The sequence below is a fragment of the Xyrauchen texanus genome, chromosome 21 (genome assembly GCF_025860055.1).
Source record: "Xyrauchen texanus isolate HMW12.3.18 chromosome 21, RBS_HiC_50CHRs, whole genome shotgun sequence".
Taxonomy (NCBI): domain Eukaryota; kingdom Metazoa; phylum Chordata; class Actinopteri; order Cypriniformes; family Catostomidae; genus Xyrauchen; species Xyrauchen texanus.
In genome coordinates, this window is record NC_068296.1 from 21,850,077 (window position 1) to 21,877,964 (window position 27,888).

At 37.9% G+C, this 27,888-nt stretch overlaps 1 protein-coding gene across 1 annotated transcript in view; it reads left to right on the forward strand.

The window, feature by feature from the left end:
- LOC127661463 (insulin-like growth factor 1 receptor) overlaps positions 1-27,888 on the forward strand; it is a 166,381-nt gene that overhangs the window by 10,008 nt on the left and 128,485 nt on the right. Inside the window, exon 2 of the mRNA XM_052152201.1 lies at positions 14,900-15,463. Coding sequence (XP_052008161.1) covers positions 14,900-15,463 — 564 coding nt within the window. The remainder of the gene's footprint in view (positions 1-14,899; positions 15,464-27,888) is intronic.

Sequence of the window (27,888 nt, forward strand, 5' to 3'; positions counted from 1 at the left end):
TAGAACATTCAAAAATACACGCGTGAGGGAAACAGACTTGGTTTTGTTGATTGTGAGAGTAGGGAGTTTGTGAACTATTTTATTGGGCTAAGCTGTTCACACGAGTGGCCTCTGGACAGCCTGGCAGCAGAGCGCGACTATTGCTGCTGTCAGACTCTGGCACAAATTCGGTATTAGAAAAAATTACTGAGGGCCTGCATTTTTCATAACTTTGTGCCTTGTACAAAGGCACGAGCTGGAAACGTGATGTGGCTAAAAGTCAAAAATAAAAAAAGAAACTATTTAATTATGCCCACTCCCACATCTATACACATTCTTAGCCACATCTACACAAAGCACAGGGCTTACCACTGTGTTGTTAAATGCGAGACATGCAACCGTATCAGTTGCCTCTGAAAAGCAGGAGAGAAATGTTGCCAAGGTGAAACATACTGAAAGGAAGGAGTGGGTGTATTTAAAAAAATTTTATTTTGCTGTTTATTTCATGGCCCACCTGTCCTTAAATTGGTCTGTGGAATTCAGTATCCTAGTGTTGCTAATTCTTCTTTTGACTAAGGCACCTACACACTAGAGTTTATGCTGCATCATAGAATGCTGCAGGGTTTGTGAAAGTGACACTGATAGCCCTTTTCCACCAAAATTGCGATGGTTCCCATGCCCGTGGCAAACTGTAGCCAATCGTAAACCAGCCACACTTTTACTCTTGTTTTTGAGGGTATATTTTAACATACGGATTAATGGAATCCGTCATTATTGCATTGCTCAACAAGATTTATGATTTGGTCAGTTGTCTGATTGAAGACAGCGTGCATCATTTCGTGCTGTATCTTCATTCTCAGAGTATTTTTTTCTCTTTGCGATCTCTCTAGATTATCAGATCTTTATGAATACCATATCGCAAGTAGAGGACTCGTTTCAATGTGTGTTACCTGAACGCTTTTTGACGATGTACTCCTTGCTGCAGATGGTAGCTACTGATGTTGTTTGGGAAAATTTACCATGGTGACAAAACATTTCCCCATCCTCTGATGTAATCATTCCTGCTTAGAGACCAGCAAGCATTTGAGGCCAATGTTGAACCAGGTTTTTGGCACCGGTACAGCCTTTTCTGTTGTGGAAATGTGCGGAACAGTTTGAGAATTCACACCAGCCCAGGAACCCACATCGGAACCATGTAGATGGAAAAGGGCTATCAAAAGTTGAGAAACTGCAACTCTGAGGCATCTGTTAATCAATGTGAATCTCAGACAGATGGGTCCAGTTGTTCTTTCAGAAATTCAAGCTGTTTTCCTGGTTGATTTAAAACTTTCTAAACCTTACAACACATTTTATGCATTCCAGTCCATCAAAATTGTAGTCAGAAATTTCTTTCTTTATTCCTCTGACTCATCCCTTGTTCTGGCTCTGTCATGCTTCACCCACAGTGTGGGAGCGTTCATGCCTGCTCATCCGGTGCAACACGGCTCTGTGAGTTACTCTCCTGAATCTGTGTCACTGTGCTAGTTCGTGCCTTCATAGTAGCTGTAGCAGTCAAGCAGACTTAAAGCTTCACTGAGATGCCAGATGAGGTATACAGTGCTTAATTAAACATGAATTTAATGTAGGCTGTCAGATATCTGGCTATGTGCGGTAACCACCCATATACTTTAACATGGGGTCCACTGCCCATATTATCACCTGGTGTTGGCCTTTACGTGTGTTTTGTAATTTAATATTTTAGCTCAGTATAAATTGCATATAAAAGAGACTACTTTGAGTGCCACATTTATATACGTTTTAGAAATACGTTATAAATGAGTAACTAATAACTTGAAATAATGCTGCCATACAATGGCAAAATTCAGTAACAACAGCAAAACTGCAACTGAAAAAATTACATAAGAGATTTTTTTATTGTCCAGCCAAATGTGGACTATACTATAGTCTAACTAAATTTTCTTAGAATCAGAGCTATTAGTTGAGCCAAACTCATCTATCACAATCTAGTCTAAATCCCAAAGTATACTTCGGTATTAACTCAAACACTTAGCATCTGCGTACAGTCGAATGTGAGTCTGCCAAAGTATACTTCATTTTACTGTGCATGCGTACACAGGCAATTTGCGCATGCATGCTACAACTGCTATGAGATACTGGACTTTTTCTTTACAGGACTTTAGACACATGTCAGATGCATTTGTCAGATCAGACACAGATGTCTTTATATTCCTTCAGACTCAAGCTATATAAATGCAGGTCTCTCCTGATCTCCTCATACACGTGCTCGTGATGTGCACATCCAAGGTTGTTGTTTCTGCATTTGTTTCCTCAAAAACTAATTGTTTACCATTGATTACATCTTCTAAATCTTCTTTGTGACCACAATAGCTCAAATGAGAATGTTGCTACATTGTGGACCCACTAATATTTAGAGCACACTCTGCACGTTCAAAGACGCACGTTAGAAAAATCGGGCTGCGCGCATTCAGTGCTCAAGCACTCTGCTGATACTTTGGGTTTAAGAGACCCTATTTTTGTTCTAACTCAAATTTGACACAATATGTAGATACAGCATTTTGCATTTGATGGGTGGATAGCCAATACACAGATTGAAACACCAACCAGAATTTGAGATTGTGTTAAGTAACTATCCTGAAGAAAATGTGAGTTATGCTTTCTATGGCTATAATGTCCCACAAAGGGCCTCATTACACTGCCCCAGGTAAATAGAGCCTACCCTTATGTCTCTATGATGTTCTGGTGTCAAGATATGGCAGGGTCATGTTGCTCAATGGTTGCTGGGGTGCTCTGGATGGTTGCTAGTGCATGGATAGGCTGTTGCTAGGGTACTACTCAAAGGATTCTTGCTAGCCAGAGTCAAATAAGCACACCTCCATTTATCTATGACATTCAGAGCTACAGATATGAACTGTGATCACTTTGCAATGTTCAAAAACACATCACCTCATTCATGGGTTTATGACAAACGGTGCAGGATTAGTTTGGAATTAGAGGAATTTTGGAAAAACCCTAAACGAAGTTCAGAGCAGTAGTAATAGCAACACTTATTATTTTCACTTAGTGGAATTAGAAGCCTTAAGTTTAGTTTTTTTTTGGAAGATGTCACATCTACATATTGTATGTATGTGTGTTTTACTATTAGTTGACCCCTATCTTTTGTAAAACTCTGCCTCAGTAACATACATTCCATGTTATTCCATCTTTCAGGCTGGGTTTTGCTAGCCGAGCACGGAAGGGGTGGCAGGAGGTATGTATTACTTGTTGGGCTCTGACATACGAGCTTGTGCTTTTGAAGTGAGGGCCATTGAAGGGAAGTGTAGCACCAGACCAGTGGTCAGATGACTTCCAGCATGTGGGGGATTAAGCAGCAGTTGAGGTGGCAGGTGTGAGAGCAAGGCAGGAACTTGGTCATGCTGTGCCCCCTCACTGCGGGGCTGACTCAATACCCACATCCCAGTGATCTAATGCAAAAAAACTCTTTGAAATTGAGCCAAAATAGCAACTTGACTCTAAATGTCAGTGTTTTGTTATATTCCACAAGAATGTACAGGAAATGCATAGCTTAGAGATGTGCCCGGTGTTGAAAGACATGTCTGTCTGATAGTGTTTTTTTAACCTTATCTTGTAAAAGATCAAGCCTCAAAACCAGGAAGAGTCTTTTCTGATGGCTAAATAGCGCTACACCAGCAAATAGTGCATGTGCCGGAAAACTGCTAAAATTGTGTTGTTTTCCGAGAACGATTACTTAAAGTGGGTTCAGTAACCTCTGATAATCTCCTGAAGATATGAATCGGTCCCATAAGGCTTGTCATTTTCTTTAGGTCTCTTAACCAGCTGCAGTCAAGGCTTATACTGTATGTAGTGCAGGGCGTTTGGTTACAAATAAATAGCTGGGTATTTTTTCACTTGGAAATAAGATCTGATAGAGGGACAAATGAGTGAAGTCATTTTCAAACCCAGGCTCAAATCGGTTACTCTAGATCTGGATCTTAAGATGGACACCAGAGTAACACTGCTTTTCTCTCATTCAGTCCAGAGTAACACGGATTCCTGTGGAAGGCTAGTAAGAGGTTATCAAATGTAAATAGCAGGAGTTGAAATTTAGGTCGATCTGTTTGTACCATGGGGTGAAAACCACAGTGAATGAATGACTCATCTGGGTTAATGTTTTCTATTACTGATAATCAGAGATTATAGAGGCATATTTATCAAATGGATTGACATCTTATTTTAAGCCAATTGGGCAAGTCAGTATGTTGGGATACCAAGTGATGGTAGATGGTATTGTCAACCAGTATATATTCTGCTATAGCATTTAAACTGCAATATATACAGTATGTGCAGCAATTTAAAAAAATCACTAAATTGCAACTTTAAGTAAAAATAATTATTCAGCTGATCTGTGTTCACGCTGTCACAGGTGTGCATAAATATATCAGCTATTTTATAATTACTTCAAATGTGGCTCATCAAATCACAATTATAATAAATTACTGTTTTGAGTCTTTTTCCTATATCTGAAGTCTTGCATAATGTGAAGATGTTTTTGCACTGATGCCAGATTATTCAATAATTTTTGCATTATCGTACCTTTTGGTTTGCATCCATCAAGTTCCAAAAAAACAAATTAGATGATGTCCCTTTCAAACAGTATTCAAGTCACTAAAAGTATTGAAAAATAGACATTACTTCATAGTTATGTAAAATATTGAAAATGTTTGGATTGATATTTCAGCAAAAATGACAATGTTGTGGTATATAAATTACTGTGATGTAAAATTAGGCTATTCATACCTTTATGATTTTGGTACTGCTCAACATTTTTACACATTCATGAAAAGCAATTTTTCAGCTTTTGTATCTTTGGAAGACAGCAAGTGCAGGTGATATGAACTAGAGCTTAGCCAATGACCTCTCAGGGAGGATTGGCCAGATAATATGCACTTATTCCTGATGATTATAGCTCAAAGCAGAGCTGAATACAATCCTCTTAGGGAAAATAATTTGAGGAACTTAACGGTGCTACCGATTGCTGTGGGAAGTATGTGGGAACTATTCTTTGTATTGTGTTCTCTTTAAACATACTGTAAATAATCATACTGTCTTAATTATTTTCATTTCTTTTATATATGCAATTCCCAGTGTACCGCTTGTGACTTGATAATAGTTCTGGCCAAAATGATGCAAGTGGGTAATAATGACAGTAGTTGTCATTTAATCTGGACCTCAGGAATTATTATGTTTTAAGCTTTGATTTTGTAGCAATTTTTTGATTGTGCCTGTTGTCATGATTGAAACCAACATGTTAGCATTTTGAAAGAAACTGGTATATCTTAAGGTAGGGCTGGATGATATGGTTTCAGAAATGATATTTCTATATTTTTCAGCCTATTGACGATATTCTATCAAAATGAAATTAGCCTTCTGATGAGCTCTTTATAAAAATTAATGGCCAAATAAAAAGCTCATTAAAAATCATTGCGATATTAACAGTATTGCTAATATATCGTCAGCAAAATTATCGCAATGATATTGTGAATATTGGATATATCGCCCAGCCCTATTTGGTACCATCCTAAGTTGTACAGCTTCATGACAAGTCAGCCCAAACAGCCCATGACAAACATAAACCTTACAATAAAATCTAACCCCTCACCCAAATTTTGGTTTAGGAAAATAACTTTTGTGTACCATGTAAGAAAAAAAACATTGTGGTTTGGAACAAGACGAGGGAAGCATATTACAGGTTACTGACACACAGCATTCATTTGTATTGCATTAATGTAATGAAAATATTATCCAAATTTGTTCACTGACGTGTTGGACAGGAGGCTAGCTAAAACTATTAATAATTAATGGATCACTTATTAATGGGCCAGGTTAGATGGTCATTCAGTTCTACTCACAAGGAGTTTTTGTTCTGTATTATTTATGTTATTTAATATCAAATCATACTTTCAGTGTATGTGTTTATAGTGTAACCTTTTAATCTTCCTCTCAACCTTATTCTTTTTTTAAACTTTATTTTTTATTTTCTCTGGGGAGCATGCAAAGAAATACACTTCATTGGTATTGAAATTACTGCTGCAAGCTCTCTTGTTGCACAAATAAAACCTTGAAACTGCCTTTAAAGCACCTCAGAGTTCATACAAGCTAAAATTGAATTCCAATGTTGCCATTTAGTTCAGTGCTATGAGGTTCTTGAAGGTGGGGATGAAAATTAAGTGTGTGTGTGTGGGGGGGGGGCTATGCCTCTACGGCAGGACTGTGCTTACGGAAGAGCTGGCTCTTTGCAAGAGGAATAGTTTGCCTTGAATCATTCTGGAGGATTTCATGTGGAGGTCAGCTTGTAGGCATATTTGTGCCAGCTGGCTACACACTTCTTGTTGTGGGAGACTGTTTTTCTCTTTTACTGTAAAATAGCACTTATTTCAGTACATATTTCTTTTTATCTGTGAGGCCAAATGGATATTTTGGGGTGTGTGTGCTTGAGTCGGTAGTTATCACATATGTCCATTTATGTATATATATGTATGTATATATATATATATATATATATATATTAGTATCTCACAAAAGTGAGCACACCCCTCACAATATTTGATTATATCTTTTCATGTGACAACACTGAAGAAATGACACTTTGCTACAATGTAAAGTAGTGAGTGTTCCACTTGTAAAACAGTGTAAATTTGCTGTACCCTCAAAATAACTCAACACACAGCCGTTAATGTCTAAACTGCTGGCAATAGGGCTGGGATAAACGATTATTTTTTAAAGGATTAATCTAGCGATTATTTTTCGATGCATCGATTAATCTAACGATTAATTTTTTCCAGTCCGATTCGATTTCGATTATCTCCCCATTAATTGACTAATACCAATTTATACATGTTGATTTACATATCTGAATGAAAAAAACATAAATTCCTTAACATTGCAATATATGTTTATTGCTCTTAAAATTCCAAAATAAAAGACTATACAAGTGCAAAGTAATGCATTCTTAGTAGAGGTAGCGTTCAATAAAACCTTGAAGCCTTGAAAACACATAGGCCTAGCTTACTGAAAAAAGTGCATCTTTTAATTCTTCATTCACATAAAAATAACAACAACATATAGTAATGCACTCTGCCACTCACGTTTTTATTAAACTCAAGATTCAAAAATAAAATTCAAGTAAAAGTGTACAAGAGCAAAATAATGCATTCTGATGTCTAGAATTCAATAAAAAAAATAAAAAGGTCACCCAGCCACCCTTTCTTAGAGCTATTGAAAGAATACAGTAACTATTGTAAACTTGGGGGCTTTAAGCTAATACAGAAAGTGCTTTTCCAACAAAAAATAAATAATGAAAATAAACATTCAGAATTCAATATTTATGTTGAACATGGGCCTAGCTTACTGAAAAAAAGCATCTTCATTCACATGCAAATAACAACTTACACTCTGACACTTTCCTTTCACCTTAAGAATAGTGTGTGTGTGAGTGAGTGTCATTCAAGACAAAATACAGTCATATATTGGAGTGGAGGAATGTGAGCATTTCAACAGGCAGCTGCTCCCGGGTGGTGCCTCTTCAGGTGCTGGTGCATTGCCGTGGTGCTAGAATGGAAGGCCATCTCCATTTTGCAAAGACGACTTATCGCGGAATTGTTTCCTTTTAAATTAAAGAATTCCCATACTTTAGAGGAACGAGTGCGTGCCGCCTTGCACTTCTGATAGTCTGAGGAGCCACTCGTGTTGCTACTACTCTCCGGCGCCGCCATCTTTGTTTTGGGTCTGACGAATTGACGCGCATATTTTGCGTCAACGTATTTTTTGCATCGACGTCATCGATGACGTCGACGCGTTGTCCCAGCCCTAGCTGGCAACAAAAGTGAGTGCACCCCTAAGTGAAAATGTCCAAATTAGTCTCAATTAGCCATTTTCCCTTCCCGGTGACATGTGACTCGTTAGTGTTACAAGGTCTCATGTGTGAATGGGGAGCAGGTGTGTTAAATGTGGTGTCATCACTCTCACACTCCCTCAAACTGGTCACTGGAAAGTTAAACATGGCACCTCATAGCAAAGAACACTCTGAGGATCTGAAAAAAAGAATTGTTGCTCTACATAAAGATGGCCTAGGCTATAAGAAGATTGCCAAGACCCTGACACTGAGCTGCAGCATGGTGGCCAATACCATACAGCGGTTTAACAGGACAGGTTCTACTCAGAACAGGCCTCGCCATGGTCGACCAAAGAATGTAAATGCACGTGCTCAGCGTCATATCCAGAGGTTGTCTTTGAGAAATAGACGTATGAGTGCTGCCAGCATTGTTGCAGAGGTTGAAGGGGTGGGGGGTCAGCCTGTCAGTGCTCCGACCATACGCCGCACACTGCATCAAATTGGTCTGCATGGCTGTCGTCCCAGAAGGAAGCCTCTTCTAAAGATGATGCACAAGAAAGCCCATAAACAGTTTGCTGAAGACAAGCAGACTAAGGACATGGATTACTGGAACCATGTCCTGTGGTCTGATGAGACCAAGATAAACTTATTTGGTTCAGATGGTGTCAAGCATGTGTGGCGGAAACCAGGTGAGGAGTTCAAAGACAAGTGTGTCTTGCCTACAGTCAAGCATGGTGGTGTGGATGTCATGGTCTGGGGCTTCATGAGTGCTGCCGGCACTGGGGAGCTACAGTTCATTGAGGGAACCATGAATACCAACATGTACAGTGATATACTGAAGCAGAGCATGATCCCCTCCCTTCAAATACTGGGCCGCGGGGAAGTATTCCAGCATGATAATGACCACACAAAATATTGACACTTTGGGCCCAATTTGGACATTTTCACTTGGGGGTGTACTCACTTTTGTTGCCAGCGGTTTAGACATTAATGGCTGTGTGTTGAGTTATTTTGAGGGGACAGCAAATTTACACTGTTATACTAGCTGTACACTCACTACTTTACATTGTAGCAAAGTGTCATTTCTTCAGTGTTGTCACATGAAAAGATATAATCAAATATTTACAAAAACGTGTGGGGTGTACTCACTTTTGTGAGATGCTGTATATATATATATATATATATAAAATAATTAATTTTTTTTTGCAAAATCAAGAATTTATATAAATTAATATGAATGCTTTAGGAAAGGGTTTATATTTTAGGTTCTGTAACTGCTGTAACAATTTAGTTTTTTTCACATTCCATGTAGTCTCTCAATTAATACGTGCTTTTAAAAATTGTAGGCATATCAGTTATAAAAAATAGAATAGAAAAATCTGTTTAAAATAGTGAAGCATGTCATGTCACAGGACGTCAGCTTCTCAAATGCCCATTTTTATTTATGTGTAGAAATGCAAGTTTGCTTAATGCATATAAATTCATAAATTCTTTGCTTATTTGACGTGCTTCTTTGGTTTGAAATTAGTTGTAGGGAGCCCTGTCGCTTAATTTAACTGACAGACACCATATCTCACCATTCTGTCTCCCTCTTTGTCTCTTGCCAGACCATCTGAATTTATTAATGGAATCATCCGGAACTGAAGACTAAAGTTTCTCTTTATCAACAAACAAATTAGTCTTTGTGTTTGAGTCTCTCCAGTTCTTCTCTCTCTCTCTCTCTCTCTCTCTCTCTCTCTCTCTCTCTCTCTCTCTCTCTCTCTCTCGGGATTGTTGAGGAGAAGAAAATTCTGCAATGAAACAAAGGAGACATGCAACTCCATAACTTCCAAGTACAGCCCTGTGGCATTTGCGATGATATGGAAAAGCAAATACTGTTTTCTTGGGGTGCAATCATTTCCGATCTAAATTTGGATGAGTGTGATACACTGTCAGGAGCAAATAAGGACCATTCATCTTTTTGAACAATACGTTTACTATTTTTGGCACACCATTTATGGAGTAAATTCAAACAGGTTTAATTTTTTGCAGGAAATTAGTGTCAGGAAAAGCCGTTTCCACTTCTATCAGATTAGTGCATCCTAGGCGGTCTCAGACTGTTGAAATTTTGACCATCTCACACTACTAAAAAGTTCACAGTCTTCTGAGACTCGCATTGGCCTATTTTGGTCCCAGTTGTAAAAGCAGATTGATAAGGTTGTTGGATTTTTTGGGGTGGGTGTGTTGTTATTTTAACCAACTGAGAACTTGATTAGGAACACCTGTACACCCACTTATTCGTTACCTAAGCAGCCAATCGTGTTGAAGCAGTGCAGTGCATAAAATCACACAGATAGGGTTCAGGTGCTTCAGTTAATGTTCACGTCAACCATCAGAATGAGGAAAAAAGATGATCTCATTGATTTCAACAATGGCATGATTGTTGGTGCCAAACGGGCTGGTTTTGAGTATTTCTGTAAATGCTGATCTCCTGGGATTTTCACACACAACAGTCTCTATAGTTTATATTAAAAAAAATAAAAAATAAAACAACAACATCCAGTGAGCGGCAGTTCTGTGGATGGAAATGCTTTGTTGATGAGTGAGGCCAACAGAGAATGGACAGACTGATTCTAGCTGACAGAAAGGCTACAGCAACTCGGATAACCATCTCAGAATGCACAAAACATAGAACCTTGAGGCAGATGTCTACAACAGCAGAAGATCACTTCAGGCACTTTATTAGGCCCATAGTGTTCTTAATAAAGTGCTCAGTGAGTATGCAAAGGTTTTAGGCACTAATGAAAAATGTATCATTGTAAGGATGTCTCAATTAACGTCATACAAATTCCAGTAAACATAAAGCTATTTTAATATTTGGTGTGACCAACTCCCTTAAGTACACCTGGACACAGTTTTTCTTGGTTGTTGGCTGATAGGATATTCAAAGCTTCTTGGAGAATTCGCCATTGTTCTTCTATTCAATTTCTTCTGTCACTCCATGTAATCTCAGACTGACTCGATGTTCAGTGGGGGGCTCTGTGAGGGTCATGCCATCTGTTGCAGGGCTCCCTGTTCTTCTATTCTATTTGCAAAGGAATGTTTGGGAGTCTAAAATGTATATTTCCTATTGACACACTAAAGATGAAGATATAAATAACTATTTTAAGATTAATGTTTTTTTGAAACATCTTCTATGTCTAAGACTTTTGCACAGTATTATAGATGGCAGCAGAAAAAATAATAATTCGTCTCATAACTGTGGCCCTGTGATATTGTATCTTAGAAGGTGACCTAAGCCACTCTAAGAACATAACAGGTTTAGGCAAAGGAGCTCATATGTCAAGACAATTTTTCTCCTGATCGCCTCCCCTTTTCAGGACACAGTCATAACCTTACACGAGGGAGTCACTATTCAAAATTTGTTTTATTATTGAGATGCAAATTACTCATCCTCTCACTGTAGATGGTCTGAAGTGAATATGTAATCATCTTGACCTTTGATAATGGTCAGTACAATGTCGCTTTTGTTAGCTAATGCTACTCTTTAAATATGTTATCTCTTAAGAGTTTTGGCATTTGCTTATTGCTGATAGTTTGCACTAAAATAAAAATGATGTCATAATTTATGTATTTCCAATTCCATTGGAAAGAAAGTCATGGGTTGGGAACAAATTGTGTGTGAGTAAATTATGATATAATTTTCATCTTCAGGTAAACTAGTGCTTTAACTAGTTCTTTAAGACTTAGATATAAGTCTTAATAGGTCTTTAAAGTAATATTCATGCAAACATAGATCATATTTGTTGGTTAAATCCAATATATTTGACAGTCTTTCATCCCATGCCACACACGGAGTTTGTTTGATTATGTTCATAATCTAGATTATGCTAATTAAATGAGCTGGTTAGCAAAAGCAGGTAGTGAATTATCACCCCAACAGTAGTAAATGACAGATAAAATTAGAAAACATATTCAGAAATAAACCATGGGCTATGTGTATGAGTCTAAAAAAAGAGCAATATACAAGAGTATAAGAGCAATGGTACTTCATTCGTTTGTTTATCATATTAAATATGCAAGGAATTTCTTTAATGTCTCTGCTTTTTCATTTATTTAAAATCTTAAAGAAATGTCTTCTCTGTGTATTTTCTTTGCATGCATGAGTTGCCCTTTTGTGGTTTAGGAAAACTCCTTATCACTCGGTTAAACAGAAAAATGATCAGCAACATTTACCTCAGCTATGAATTTGTGACATGGTGCATCCTAAATCTGGTAGTATTAGACTGACAGATTGTTATATAGGATAACTCGCATAGGATAATGCAGATCCCTTTTTTAAGCTTCTGTAATTTAAGCACATTCTCAGAGATTATATTTCAGCTGTCCCTTGCTCATCTTGAGTGACAGCGGATACATCTAACTCGCTTCAAGAGTCATGCTTCCGTAGCTGCCACCACCTGCAGCATGCTTTACTTGAGCTGTTGTTGTTGTTGTTGTTGTTTTTTTTAAGAGAATGTGATTTTATTAACATCAATAAAGAAATTAAAGTAAAAAAAGAAAATGTTGATGGTATTCTACAGGTACATGATAGAATTCTGGGCTGTCATTGACACAAAACTGCAAGCTACTTGCAGAGGAGCATTTTATTAGTTTCTTTACATCAGTTGTGCTTCGGCGCTGCTCTTTTGAACGGATATATCTGATGGTTTTAGGTATACCCATGGTTGCCTATGACCATCATATCAGAGCAAATATGGCTAGCTACACCAAGAGTCATTCAAAATGTTTACATGTGCAGCTATAATCGAGCTACAGCTGGTTTATGTGTAGTGGAGTGTCAGTCTTTACCTGTCTATCCAAGTACACATGACACAATGCGTAAGCAAATATTATAAGGAAGAAGTCAGCTGAAAAAGTGTTAAATACATGTTGCACATAACCTTTGCCTTTCAAAGCATGCACAGGATGAATAATCGAAGCCTACAATTTCCCACCAATCGAACCCAACAGCTCTTAATGTAAAATTTTTATTTTATGCTTACCGTAGTGACTCAGAGTAAGGCAGGTACACGGTTTTGAATGCAGATGTTTTATTTACATGCTCAATAATGGTATTTTGTTAATGTCTATGGACAAATTAAATTATAAATCCTCTGTGGTGTATGTTTAATAAAGAAGCCTAAAAAGCAAAAAATTACATTTTCAAACTTTAGTTTTGGTGTATTAGATGAATGCTCACTTAAATGAGACTATACAGTAGCAATGTTTATATAACGTGTCATCGTGTTATATTTTAAGGATCTAACTACTAGAGATGCACCGATTGCAATTTTCTTGGCCGATCCCGATTTCCGATTTCTTGCAAGTGTGACCTGCCAATACAGATTTTTTTCGATTCCGATTTTCTTTCTAAGAACTATTATTGACCGCATATACAAACAAAATCTACCTTTCTTCAATGCAAAATTTTATTTTCATAATAAAATAAATTATTAAACATTACAATTTCCCCCAAACTGCACTAAGTTACAGGATCTTCTCTCACTTAAACAACTCTCAAAACAAAGTGCTCTGTGACTGGAAAGAGGTAGAAATAACAATTAACTGCAAATGAGTTGCTTTATATAACAGATGTCATTTTCCACTATTTTTATAAATTGACCTTTTTCTCTTTATAACTCGTCTAACAAAACAATTCCAAATATCTGAAAAACTGAAGTGTCCAATACGCTCAACTTACATTAGATGTCCAAATATCAGTTGATCAATCAAACTGATTGCTGCTTAGGGATCGGCTTGTAACATACCTGTCAACACTCCCGTTTTTCCCGGGAGTCTCCCGTTTTGTTATTCCTCCCAAAAAAACTCTCGTAATTTGTATGGCCCAAACCACGTTATATGAATAATCACATCAATATATTATTCCAAGGTGGTCCAGTTGCCAGATCTTGAATGAAACGCATCCTACTCACACAATCGACACGTCATACAAATTACAAATAATTTGTGACCTCAACCTGGCAACCAACAACCCATTTGCACTGTTGATATCTGCGCAGGTAGTAGATGCGGGATGTTAAATCAAGCATCACTGGTAGATGGGAGGAGAAGACTCAGCTGGTGCTCCGGTGAAAAAAAACAAAATATCCATGTAAATTTAACAACAGATGGATGGAAGAATTTAATTTGATATCCCGAAGCCATATCGACAATGCCCACGCCTTTTGCAATGTGTGTCGCACTGATTTTAATATCGGACATGGTGGGAAAAATTACGTTACTCTGCACATTAAATCACAACGCCACAATTTGACATGTATTTAGCCTGCCTCTGCCATCCAGCACCCCACTTCCCCTCTCCCGGATTTGTGTACCCAAATGTTTACAGATAACAGGCATGACACGAGATTAAACAACTCGGGCAACGCGATGTCGGAAAGTACCTCCTACACTGTATCGAGGAAATTTATCAGATTTCTGAACCCTCTGTCCTCAACTATGGAGAACAGCTGGTCATCCAGGGCCATGAATTCCATAATTTTCCTCATAATTGCTTTGGTCTTTTCGCTGCTCATTCCAAGGAAAGATAGGAGAGGCTGCTGACTTGTGGCTGGCTCTGAGCTCTAGCTAGCTTTAGCCGCTTTCACTTTTTAGCTTCTTTTTTAAAATGGGCATTTTCAGCTGGGTGATGATGTTTTAAATGTCTAATTAGGTTTGTTGAACCGAAAGGTATTGTGGTGGTTCCCCCACGGTTTACTTTGGCCTTACAGTTATTACAAATTTAGAACTTATGTATTCTTCACTCACACAGTGAAGATCTTCCACGCCAATGACATGTTTACGTGCGGCTGTGACGTTATTGCCTTCGCCGCTGGCAACAAAACGGAATGGCTTGGAATCGGAAAGACGTGAGGCTGACCGGCCGGTCACCGGTCCGGGCAGAGCATGTGGAAAATCGTCTAATTCCGGTCCCTGGCCGGTCGATCGGTGCATCTCTACTAACTACTATTTTTTCTTTTTCCTTTACAGTCTGTGGTCCTCACATTGATATTCGCAATGACATCAGTGAGTTCAAGAAGCTGGAGCACTGCACAGTGGTAGAAGGCTACTTGCATATCCTCCTCATTGGTGACAAGAACAATAACCTCAACCAGGAGCACTTTCGCACCTTATCCTTCCCCAAACTGACCATGATCACAGACTACCTTCTCCTTTTCCGTGTCTCTGGCCTGGACAGCCTTAGTGTGCTCTTTCCCAACCTCAGTGTCATCCGAGGACGTAACCTGTTCTACAACTATGCCCTGGTCATCTTTGAAATGACCAGCCTGAAAGATATCGGCCTTTACAGCCTAAGGAACATCACCAGAGGGGCCATTAGAATCGAGAAGAACCCGGAGCTTTGCTACTTGGACTCGGTCGACTGGTCACTCATTATGGATGCAGAGTTTAACAACTACATTGCTGGGAACAAGCTATCCAAAGAGTGTGGAGATGTTTGTCCAGGTATAATGGAAGATAGGCCGCAGTGCATAAGGACCAGCTTCAATGACAACTACAGCTACCGCTGCTGGACTTCGAACCACTGCCAGAAAGGTAAGAACCCGCTGATTAGGCCAGGCCTCCGAATCTGTTTTCACTTCGGATGGTTTCACACATGCTGGCATTTAACATGGCATTGGTTCACATGGAATTTGAATTAGTGAAATGAATAGACGATAAAATTGCATTGCATGAGTTTGGCTAAACCGATGGAAAGGATACTGTTTGCTTTGCTTGGGAACTAGAGGACTGTCTCTTTGGCAGGGCCTAGTTAGGTAAATATTTGGTTAGTGTAATCTTTGTTTTGTTGAGAGAGTTATGGGTTGACTGTCTAGCAATTCATTAAAGACCTTGCCATTAGCGGAGGATGGAAGGTCCTTTACTTGGTCTCCCTTCATCAAAAACAAAAATGTGTGACCTTGGGTGGAGTTCTGTTAGGAGCTTTAGACAGAAAATAAGGGAGGATAATAAATACTTTCCTTTATACAGTATGTTTTAAAACCCAAAATGTGCTATTTGTTCTTTACATTTGTTTGTAATTGCACTCTTAAATCAATTGAATCACTGCTTAATTTATATTTTTTTGCATATTTTTGTACTTCTGTATTTATACATTTGTTTTTTAAAATGTTAAAAGTTAATTTTTTTACATGAGATCTTCTTTTGGTTATACCTCAACTGTACTTTGATGCACCAAACCCCACTTTTTTGGATGAGACTAGAAAATGCGAGCAAATCATCTGGCTGGTGCTAAAATAACTACTACTGTGACTTTTTATCTTTATAGCCAGCAGGTCCGTAGAGATGAATGCTACCATGTCCCTTACATCTGACTGTGAATGACTGGCAAAAACTTTTGTGATTTATGCATGTTTGCTCCCTCTTCCTCTCCCATGCATACAAGAATGGTGAGAAAAGCATAATGGATGAGAACAGAGGAGTGTTTTTCCACCCCTAGCCTTCAAGAGATCTGTAGTCTCAGCCCCCCTTCCCCATTCCCGTCACCAGAAAACAAACAGAGGAAATGGAGCCTCTTTAGAAATGTGCTCCGTTACAGCTGGATTGTTTGTTGTTGCAATTCGAATTCTTTGATTTCAACAATAATGCCCATGACACGTTTGAGGAAAGTATGGAGGTGCTGCTGCTCCTTTCTGTGATCCTACCAGAGGATTTAATCCACAGTAGTGATTGAGTGCCCTTTTTTGCAGTGACTCCCCTATGTGCTGCTGATACAGTCTCTTCCTGGCAATCCCGCCCACATCATGTCAGCACTTGCTCCCCTTCACACCTGTTCAATATGGTAATGTTGCATCTGAATGCTGTGTTTTTGCCTTTGCAGAGGTGTGGAGGTGGGGGCAGTGTGAGTCACCTGTATCCAAGGCTCAAACAGCACAACACTCCAACAAAGACAGCGACTGGTAGTCAAAGCAGAAAGGACTTACTAATGGTCAGGCTGATTGATCTATGTTCTCCAAAGAACTTACTGGAACAAGCAGTGACCCGCCACCTGCCCAATTGTGTACACTTCCCATCTGTGTTTCCATATAAAACTTCAAAAGAATCTACAATTTGTCTATGAAACCCCCCCAACATTTTCCTATGCTTTATGAGCTGTCGTCAGCTTGTTGTGTTTGTGAGAAGCACAAATGTTGATGAGATAGACAGCGAGGATACACAGGGGAAGTGCGGGGCATCCAAACTTCCTCTGCAGAATTGTTTTCTCATGTTGAGGCAATATGAACTAAGGCAATATGAAATCAAGATAGACCCCATTTACTTTCTTAATACACATACCTGGTGAATGATTTGTTCAAAGAAAATAATGATATTACAATTTGAACAAGTTTAACCCCATAAGCCAAACCTTAACCTAAACATAAAGTTTTAACCCTTACCCAAACCCTAAACTAAACTAAAAAGTAACATGTCAAAGTTGATGCTTTATGTTTTTCTAAAATTATGACTGATGGCCAACCTAATAGTGTACCTATGCAATCAACTCTTGCATTTTCTCTGTGACAGAAATGTAAACTGCACTGGGTTGGAGTGGAGGCTATTGTCATATGATAATTATTTTATGTCACATATGGTTGTCAAATAAAGCAAAGCCTCCATCACCATCATTTACAGCAGGAGTGCTCGTAGTTCTATGGAATGAGATCTACTTTTTCATCATGTTATTGCAGCAAGAGCTACCATGTGCAATAAAGGCTTTACATTATTACAATACCAAAATTTCAGCAGTCTGTAGTGAAATTTGACGATTCTCAATACCAGCATTAAAACCACAATTAATAATAACAATAACTAATATGTTAATTATGGAAGATTGGTTTCAAGTAATTATTCAAGACTAGTAAACAATTCGAAATATATAACAATACAACTCAGCAAAAAAAATAATAGAACAAAGAATACAAATTAAGAAAATTCAGGGATTTTTAACAGCAGTATCAAATATTCAAGTAAACATTCAGAATTAAATGCAACATAAAAATACTACTGGTCTTCACTGTATGATAATAATACATTCATACTTTTTAAAGCTACTAAAGTTACTCAGTCAAGAGCAGTGAGTGTTATTTTGTTTTCTTGTTATGTTTGTTTGAGTATTATAATGACACACTAGACAGCAGCAGATCTATTAATACATTTATACTTACAAGTCTGAAATTTTAATACATATCTGCCTTATTCCTCCGCTGTTTACGTTCACTTTAGACATCACGCTCTGTGTTTACATGAATACCTCACCAAGACGGGCATTTTGGCAGAATTTTGAAATGTATTTGACCATTCAGGTGCGCATTAGAGTGAGCATTTTCATAACACGCGCATGTTCAGCACACACACATATGCCGTCTGTCAATCAAACAGGGTGCAGCTGTTACTAGATCGCTTGCGATGTGCTCTGGATTACTTTCAACAAACTTTCATTTCAGTGACACAAACCAAATTTAACAAACATTTTCACAGATGTTTCCTTTCTTAAAATATCATGTAGAATAGGAGGCTAGCTAGAATTTAATGGCAGCATTGTATCGATTTGAAATTCTGTTTGCTGATTTGTTGGTCTAAAAGTCTGACCTTTTTGTATCTGCGAAGTCATACAATATCTTACGATTTGACAATCTCGTACATATTATTATGAGTTGATATGAGACTATGCTGCTTTCAAGCAGCTGTCATTTAAAATCAAGTTCCATCTATATTTTGTCTCGCTGAATATATAATAAAAATGAGTTTCACTCATTCATCACATTAAGGAAGTAAAATGGGTTGGGAATGCTGTATTCCCAACCTTAACATTGGCTTGAAAGATTAGTGAGAAGAACTACATAGATACAATCTTACTAAAAACTTGGGTGACATGTGCGATGAAGTAAAGGATATACGATTCATACACACATCGTTATTTTTAACAACCCATTTAAAGTGTTAGATCACACAAAAATGAAAATCCTCTCATGATTTACTTACCTTTAAGCCATCCTAGATGTGTCAGCAGAACCGAGGTGAACATTTTTATGAGCACATTTCTGCTCTTTTTGTCCATACAATGCAAATAAAAAGGTGCCATTAAACTGCTGTCTATTTGACTGTCCAAAAGGCATATTTATGCAGCATAAAAGTAATCTACATGTCTCCAGTTGATCAAGTAATGTACTCTGAAGCAAATAGGTTTTGTAAAAAAATTAATCGATAATTAAAACTTTATTAACTTTAAAATATCGCTTCCTGCCTGTAGTCGACACATCAGTGACGTAAGCTCAATTGTGCATTCATGCGAGAAGTCGGAAGCGTTTGCTTTGTATACAACAAAGAAACGAACGTCACGCGAGAGTTGTGCCATTTCAAACAGCAATACAGTGCTGTCTGGAAGCAAAGATTTAAAGTTATAAATGTTTTAATTATAAAAATGTTCACCTCGGTTCTGCTGAAGAATGAAAGTCATACACATCTGGGATGGCTTAAAGGTAAGTAAATCATGAGAGAATTTTCATTTTTGGGTGAACTAACCCTTTAAACAATTCACAAAGCATTTGTCAATCAGACAAACCTTTGTTTGGGACTAAAACTATGGTGTGGGGGACATGTTGTTATCTTAAACAAAGCAAAATTTGACACAATATGTATAATGTAATCTGAAGCATAATGATAAATGACAGTATTTTACTAAACATTTACATATCTGCTAATTAGATGTAAAATGACTGATGGGCATTTCTGGGAGCACTTATGAGCGATGACTCCGATGAAGTTTGGTTTGATGGTGGCGTAGCCTCTGAGTGTCAATCGGTGTCTGGCTCTCTGTGGAGGACAGTCACACCTCAGCATAATTGCCTTGTTTTTCTTGCACACAGATGTTTCTTCAAGGGCAGCAGTGGTTTTGAAGTCAATTTGGAACAGTCCTCTCTCTCTAATTACTGCAGCAAGAGTTGCTGTCAACAACCAATCCACAATCAGCTTTGTGTGTGTGCGTGCCTCAGAAAGAGAATCTGGACTGTTCCAAAACCTATTGAGCTGCCTTGCAATCTCTTGCCTATATAGGCAGGCAGCTGTCTTCTAAGGCAGCATCCAAACTGAAATGGAGTCTCATTAGGGACAGTTTTGAAACACTCTCCATATGTAGCAACTCGTCATTCAAATAGCAGTCCTAGTTTCTCTCGCTTTGTCCGTCATCTTGGATTTCTTTTTCCACTGAGCTTTTCATGGTGCATTCTGGGATTGCCTACCTAGGATTGCCTAATAATACATATGATGATAAAAAAGAGATATCTTAGGAGGCAACATAATTAAGGTGCCTACCTTTTGGAGCAGCCTTTGCGTTGGGAGCGCATCTATGATGTCTTCAAGTGCTGCTTCTGGAGGTTGCTTTCCAAGTTTTGGAACAGACCCTCTGTGTTTGTAATGAGATGGTGGTGTCCACAGCAGCACTATTGTTTTCCTTTTCTTTTTTCTTTCTTTTGAAATGTAAGTACATTAAAACATTCCTTGCCTGTTCTTGCATGCACTTGTTACTGTCACCTCTTTGTTTGATTGCATGGGGGTCTGGAGTGTATGGACTTTCCATTTGTTATGCAATTTCCATTTGCAATGCTGTTTGTCTTCACGCTGCCTGGATCTGTCAGGATGTTTGCTGACCTGCTTATGCTTCAGATAATTGAACTCAGATGATAATGAAATCATAATCCACTTCTTTCAGATATAAACTGATGTGAAAGACAGATTATGTCTGTTAAGTCTATTTCCAGCAAAAACAGTGGGTTCTAAAAGTCGGAGACCACATTAAAATTTAAAACCTGGGCATATAAATTTTAGGATTTTGAAAAATCTAAAATAAATGAATGTTATGATGTAAAATGAAGAAGAAATATTGAAGATTCTTCTCTATTTCTAGGTCACTATTCAAATATAAGCAAATTAACCATGTTAACTCCTTTGTATAGAAGGTCAGGTTTCATTGCTTCCATTGAAGCACAGTATGGTCTTTAGAACATTTACAAATCAAGCGGGATTAACACAGAGTATCATCTCTTTTGCGTAGACTTTACAGCTTGAGTGCATGCTGTAAAGTAAATGAAGGACATACCAAATATGAAATTCATGTCAATTTTTTTGTTAAAATGTGCATCAAATTAGAAATTAATTCAAAATTGAAGAATTTTTACTAGTGATCTTTTGTATGTAATTAGTTTGGTCTTATTACTTAAACTGAGAGAGTTGTGTGGAACTGTTGCTCTAGCAAGTCTAAACGAAGCAGTCTGGTGGTGACTGTTGGTATGATTTGTTTATGTGTGTGTCTTGTGTGTGTGTCTGCTCTTTGTCTCCAGAGGTATTTTGCCATGCTAAGTTGGTTAACGGCGGGAATAGGAGGGGTATAGAATCAATTCCATGCCACATATATTTGCAAAAATATAAAGTTTTGCAAAACAAAAAAAGTATTGAGCAAACAAAAAAAAACAATTTTTAAAACAAAAATTAAGTATCACAAACGTAAAATAAAGTATCGAGAGAAAAAAATAAAGTTTTGCAAACAAAAATAAAGAATTGCAAAATATAAATAAAATATAGCAAAAACCAAGATGCAATTAATCGCAAAAATCAATGACTGTTGTAAAATAATCTAAAGATCTTTTATCCTTTTTTATCTCTGATTCCAACCAATAAGACATATTTTCCCAAAAAGTATTTGAAGAAAAACGAGAAAAAAAGATGATCAGAACGTCTCTGTCAATTTGACAAAAAGTACAGGCATTTTTTTCAAAATTAAACCGTTGTCTTAAAAATTCACTTGACGGGTATACCCCATTGAATATTTTAAAATGAGTTTCCTTAAACAATCAACTTTATATACCTGAGATCCACCTGCATGCGTTTGCTCAGCCATGATGTTTGATCCGTGTCTCAAGCTAATGACGTAACTTCCAGAGAGCCATCACTGAGCCCGTTGTACACGCCCCAATCCCCTGACTCCACCCCCACGTCAAAACAGTGCCATAAAGTGAAACGCAGAGAAAAGTGAAGCGCAAAGGCAAAACGGTATCACGAGCTCACACGTGATGGAAATGCAGATTAAAAGGAGCAGATTATTTTAGGTTACAAAGAAAAAGATGTGTGGCAAAATCATTGCTGCCTAAAAATCTGTTGCAGAGATAAAAAAAAGGATAAAAGATCTTTAGATTATTTTACAACAGTCATTGATTTTGCAATTAATTACATCTTGATTTTTGCTATATTTTATTTATATTTTGCAATTATTTCTGTTTGCAAAACTTTCTTTTTTCTCTCGATACTTTATTTTACGTTTGTGATACTTAATTTTTGTTTTAAAATTTTTTTTTTTGTTTGCTCAATACTTTTTTTGTTTTGCAAAACTTTCTTTTATTTTGCAATACTTTATATTTTTGCAAATATATGTGGCATGGAATTGATCCCATAGTGGGGGTCTTCCGTGTGCATGTGAGACAAAGTGCTAAGGAGAAAATGTCACAGAACTGTCAAGTATACAAGCACAAAACAAGACTCCCGCTACTTCCTCGACGAAGGGGAACAAACTGTCAACCCCCCTAAATCCCCTCCGTCCTCCCCACAAACCTCTCCTCCTTTTCCACATTTGGTCTGTTGTTTTTCTTTTACTGCCCCCTCTCAAGAGTTTTATGGCAATTTCCTCCTCTCTTTCTCTCATACGGGGCTCTTATCGTGAGCAGTTAACAGCTCTAGCTGTAAGACAGCCCTTACTGTTTACTCTCCTGGCCCCACCACCCGCCTGCCTGTTACTCTAGTGGCCCATCCAGTTGTTTGCTCGGTTGTGGCCTTGCTGACATCGTGTGTTCTTGCTCTTTGTGTGTGTGTGTGTGTGTGTGCGTGTGTGCGTGTGTGCGTGCGCGCAAGCGAATTTCATGACTGCACCTACTCTGTGGCCTGGTATGAATTGGTCCCTCAGGTCAATCTGTTCCAGACAAGCATGACTTCCCCCAAAAAACACACCCACCCACCCACCCCAGACCAGAGAGGGGAGAGGGAGAGGACCGTTGGATAACACGAGTTCAGGGTAGACTTAAGCCGCCAGGCTTCATGGTCAGGTCTACAACCCCAAACAACAACACAAACTCTTATTGTAGCCTGAAGGCTAGCTCATTTCCTGATCAAACCTTTTTAAATCCACTATGGCTGACATATCTGGAATTGTTCACATTCCTCAGCTGTGCCACATAATACGCAGATTGTGGCTTTACTGTGTAAAGTACAGATCAGCTCAGATAACACTCTCTAACGACTAAAATGTACTTGTTCAAACCTTTAGTATTTAGTAATGAGTGTGTAATGAAGTTTTTTTTTTTGTGTATGTGTGTGTAATTTTAGTCTGGATTTATCGAGATAACTCCAGTCTATGGAAGTTAGACAATCTGCTGTCTATCTGCTAGATGTGCACGAGTAGCCGAAGACTTGTGTATTCGTTATGCAATAATAATTCGAAAATTTAAAATACTATTCAAATTTCACAAAGTTTTTCTTTGCTGACCATATATACTGTGACATAAATCCTGAACACATGAACTAAAACTCGCAGTTATAACAGAATGCACTTGTTGGCGCTGTTGAGTGTGGACACAAGTTGATCACATTTGTTGAGCAAACGGTTCTGTCAGTTTGTTTAGATGGACACCAAATAGCGGGCTATTGCGAGAATGTGGCTTACTGCGAGAAAGCTGGGTTCCTGTTCATATGTACTGTATAAGCGGTGTACTCTTTACTCCCATATATGTGCAGCTCGTCAGAAAGCAGCATCCCCGTAGCTCCCCGCGACGCTTCTGTAAACAACAATCATGGCATCCGAGAAAGACTTTGCTAGTGGTGGGACATTCCATCATTTAAACTGGTGTGTATAAATGAGTATAGTTTACTGAGCATGTGAATATTCTTGTTTTTCTCAACAATAACTTGACACGAGATACAATATAAACATAACTATTAAATGTCGAGTGTTTATATTTTTCCTGTAGATTAATTACATTAGTCTAATTTATTAGCGGTTTGTTTCTTTTTCTTCACTTTGCGTGAGCATAAATGCTTTCATTCTATACTTTTTTGTTTTCACAAATGGCTTGTTTAAATGTTTTCAACATAAAAAAAAACACAGGACTTATTATAAGGTTGTTTTGGATATTATAAGAAGTTTTTTAAAGGGTGATGCAACTTTTATGAGAATTTTTTTTTTTTTACCATGTCTCTTTCTCATTAATCACTTTCATTTAAATAATAGAATATTCGAGTATTTGCTTTTATGAGCTTAAATATTCGAATACCAAATTATTGATGAATGCCCATCCCTACTATCCACTGAGTTGTGATATAACGCTCAAACGTTTGCAAGTAGTGCACCCTCAATGTCAAGGTCAAGGTACTTGTAAACCTGGTCTCTCTCTAAAACTGGTCTGTCTGAAATCTTTATATCTATCTATTCTATCTATTCATCTATCTGTCTGTACATCTGTCTTTTCAGTCTGTCTGTCCAAATACTCACCAAGGGCCAAAAATTTAAATTGTGTAAAAATTGCATTCGGCAAGTAAATAAAGTTTAATAAATTAAGTGAATACCAATAACATTATTAGGAACTTAATAATCTTCCCTAGACAGATGTCTAGGGAAGACATCAATTAATCAACCAATATAAAGAGGCCCTATTATGCTTTTTGCGATTTTAGCTTTCCTTTAGTATGTAATATAGCTGTTTGTGCTTGTAAAAGTTCTTCAAAGTTACAAAGTCCACGTAAAGGGAGTTATTCTCTCCCACAGAAAACACTGCTCCTTAACTACATGCAATGCCTGGTTTTTGTCCTGCCATTTCTTCCGTAAAGTATCTCTGTCACTATGTAACAAATTTGCATAATGCCCGCCCTCAAACAAAGGTATTTATAGCCAAGTCCAGGATGAGTTGGGTTAGTATTGTCACCATGTCAAGTAGATGCTGTTTTGTTCGCTGCTAAAGCAAAACATCTTTGTTTGGACTTCCAAATGCAGATGAATTGAAGAATCAGTGGTTAAAATGTATTTTTATCACTATTCCTCAGCAGTACAACGACAAGCAATGCTGGATTTTCAAGACGTTTACTCCTGAAAGATGGTGCAGTTCCCACTTTGTTGGGACAATCTGGTGCTTCAGGATCTCAACCTGTAAATATGCTTGATTATTTGTGGATTTATCTGCAGAGTTTTTTGTTGTAGCTATGGTGTACACCCAGTGCAGAGCTGTAGGCCTCTGCTAACCTGCTAGCTAATGTTTTTGTGTTAAAATAGTTTTGCTAATCAGCTGCAGGCCCTTTTTTTAATCTACAGTTGTGTAGAATTATGCAGATTGTTTTTCGTTCTTACTATCATGAATAGTTATTGAGTGTGGAGATGGATTTATTTTTACAAACGATAATTTTACATCTGCAATCCACGGTAGTGTTCGGCTAGCTTGCTATTTAATGTTATTGTTTTGGTAAGGGTTTACTATTCAGCTGTGGGCTGGCTTTTACCTAAAATTGTGTAACAAAATGGTCGATCTCAAGAGTCTTTATCATTTGTAAAGTGTGGATGTTTACTTATAATTACAAGCTGTAATGTTGCTGCCGTTATCCACGGTAGTCCACAGCTAACTTGCTCACTAACTCTCTAATACCCGCGGTAATGTCCAACTGGGAGAAAATCTCTGTTCTCCTTTCATAGCTCTGGCAACAATAGTTCATCTACACACCTTTCCAACAAAAGATTACTAATGTAGATGCACTACATGTATTTTACTTGAAGCTTTGTTAGTTTCACAATAATCAACAGTGTACTTGTAAGAAAGCTACAAAATTAAAACTATCCACTGTGAATCGTCCTGCTCAAGTCGTGCTTGTGAAGGTGGTTTGGGTCGATCAGTTTGTTCTTCCAAACTTTTATTATCAGACTCAGGACTGCTTGAACTGGTATGGCAAAACCGATGCCATTGTTACCGTAGTTACAATAGTGTTTACAGTTGCTCAGGAAGCCTGAAACTCGGTTATGGTAAGGGCCGTTACATTTAAGACACACGCGGTCAAAGCGGTTGACGAATCACTACAGACTGGGCCAGCTGACCAATCGGAGCAGACTGGGCTTTTCGGACATAATGGGGAAAAACGATCTGTGTGGATTTTTGCTGATAACCGATAGTTCCAGAAATCTGTTATTGGTGCCGATAAATGGAACCATACAGACTGAATGTAAATAAATAGGCGCAGATCAACAAATATTACAGAATGCAGGCACAGATGCGTTTTCACAAGTTGAAGTTCTTACAACTTGACACTTCATCTAAAAAAAATGCAGAGCTACTGCACAAAATGCAGAAAAAAACTGCATTGCATATTGCGCATATTTGCATAAAACAATGGAAGAAGATCACAGACAAACACAAAAACATGTTCACACAAGATGTGTTATCGCTCTGTCTCCACTGTTTTTTATTTGTTGGTCTATGTACACATGCTTCAGATGGACATCTTTGGCCGTTGTGTCCCATCTTGCGCCATTCTTTTCTTTTTCCAATCCATTGCACTTCATCTAGCTGTTTGTAATGCAAGAATGCATTGAGTGTACAGTTCCTGAATACAACCTTCCATACATTCATGAGATTTCTCATATTTAGGTTTTTATACTTAGACATGCTTATTGCGCATATTTGCATACATTTTATTGACTATTAGATATATAGCAAAATATTGTTTGAATAGCTCTAATGTTAGTGATTTATATTCATGACTGGAGAATCTTGGGATTTTTCAGTAGATATTTGTAAGGGAATTTGTTGGATAAGACTTATTTTCATCAACGAGCATATTCATAGAATACAGACTCTTGTCGTCTGCAAAACCTACACACACACACCTACTCAAGTCTCTCTGTCTCTTCTCACTCATTTTGTATGTCTCATGCAGCTCTATCTTCTTCCCTACATATTTTCCTCTGTGTTTATGTGCCATGTCTGGTGGCTTTGTATGAGGAGGGCAAAAACTGTAGGCATGCATTTGTGTGTGTATGTGTGTGGATCTGGCTGCTGCCTTCTGGCTAACATTGAAAAGAAGTGGTGATTCATCCACCGCTCTCATTCATAAAAATCAGTGAGAATACTAAGCTTTCCTGTTTGAGCGCTCAGGGGCCCTGGCATGTTTACAACATTTCAGAATATTCTTATGCAGAGCTGGTATAGTGTGACATCATCAGTCTGAGGACACACACTATAGTGTTGGCTTTGAATGGCGATATTTGCAGTTTATTAGAGTAGTGGATCCACTATCCTTGGCCGAGAAAAGTGAACAAATTGAATCCAAATTAATGGATTACTGCGTTCCCTTCATAGTCTTTTTAATAATTATAAATAGTGATAGACTGATATACAGTGCATTTAGAAAGTATTCAGTCCCCTTAATTTTTTCACATTTTGTTATGTTGCGGCCTTACGCTGAAATGCTTTAAATTGGGTTTTTTTTTTTTTACAAAAAAAAATGACAAAGCAAAAAACAGATATTTGATAACTTTGCAAATTTATCAAAAAGAAAAAAAAAACTGAAATATCACCCTTTGCTATGGCACTTGACATTTAGCTCAGGAGAATCCCATTTCTCTGGATTATCTTTGAGATGTTTCTACACTTTGATTGGAGTCCAACTGTGGCAAATTCAATTGATTGGATGTGATTTGGAAAGGCACACACACCTGTCTATATAAGGTCTCACAGCTGAAAATGCATATCAGCAAAAACCAAGCCACGAGGTCAAAGGAACTGTCTGTAGAGCTCAGATACAGGATTGTGTGGAGGCACAGATCTGGAGAAGGCAGCAAAAAAATTAATAAAATTGGCTGTATTGAAGGTTCCCTAGAGCACAGTGGCCTCCTTAATTCTTAAATGTAAGAAGTTTGGAACAACGAAGACTCTTCCTAGAGCTGGCCACCTGGCCAAACTGAG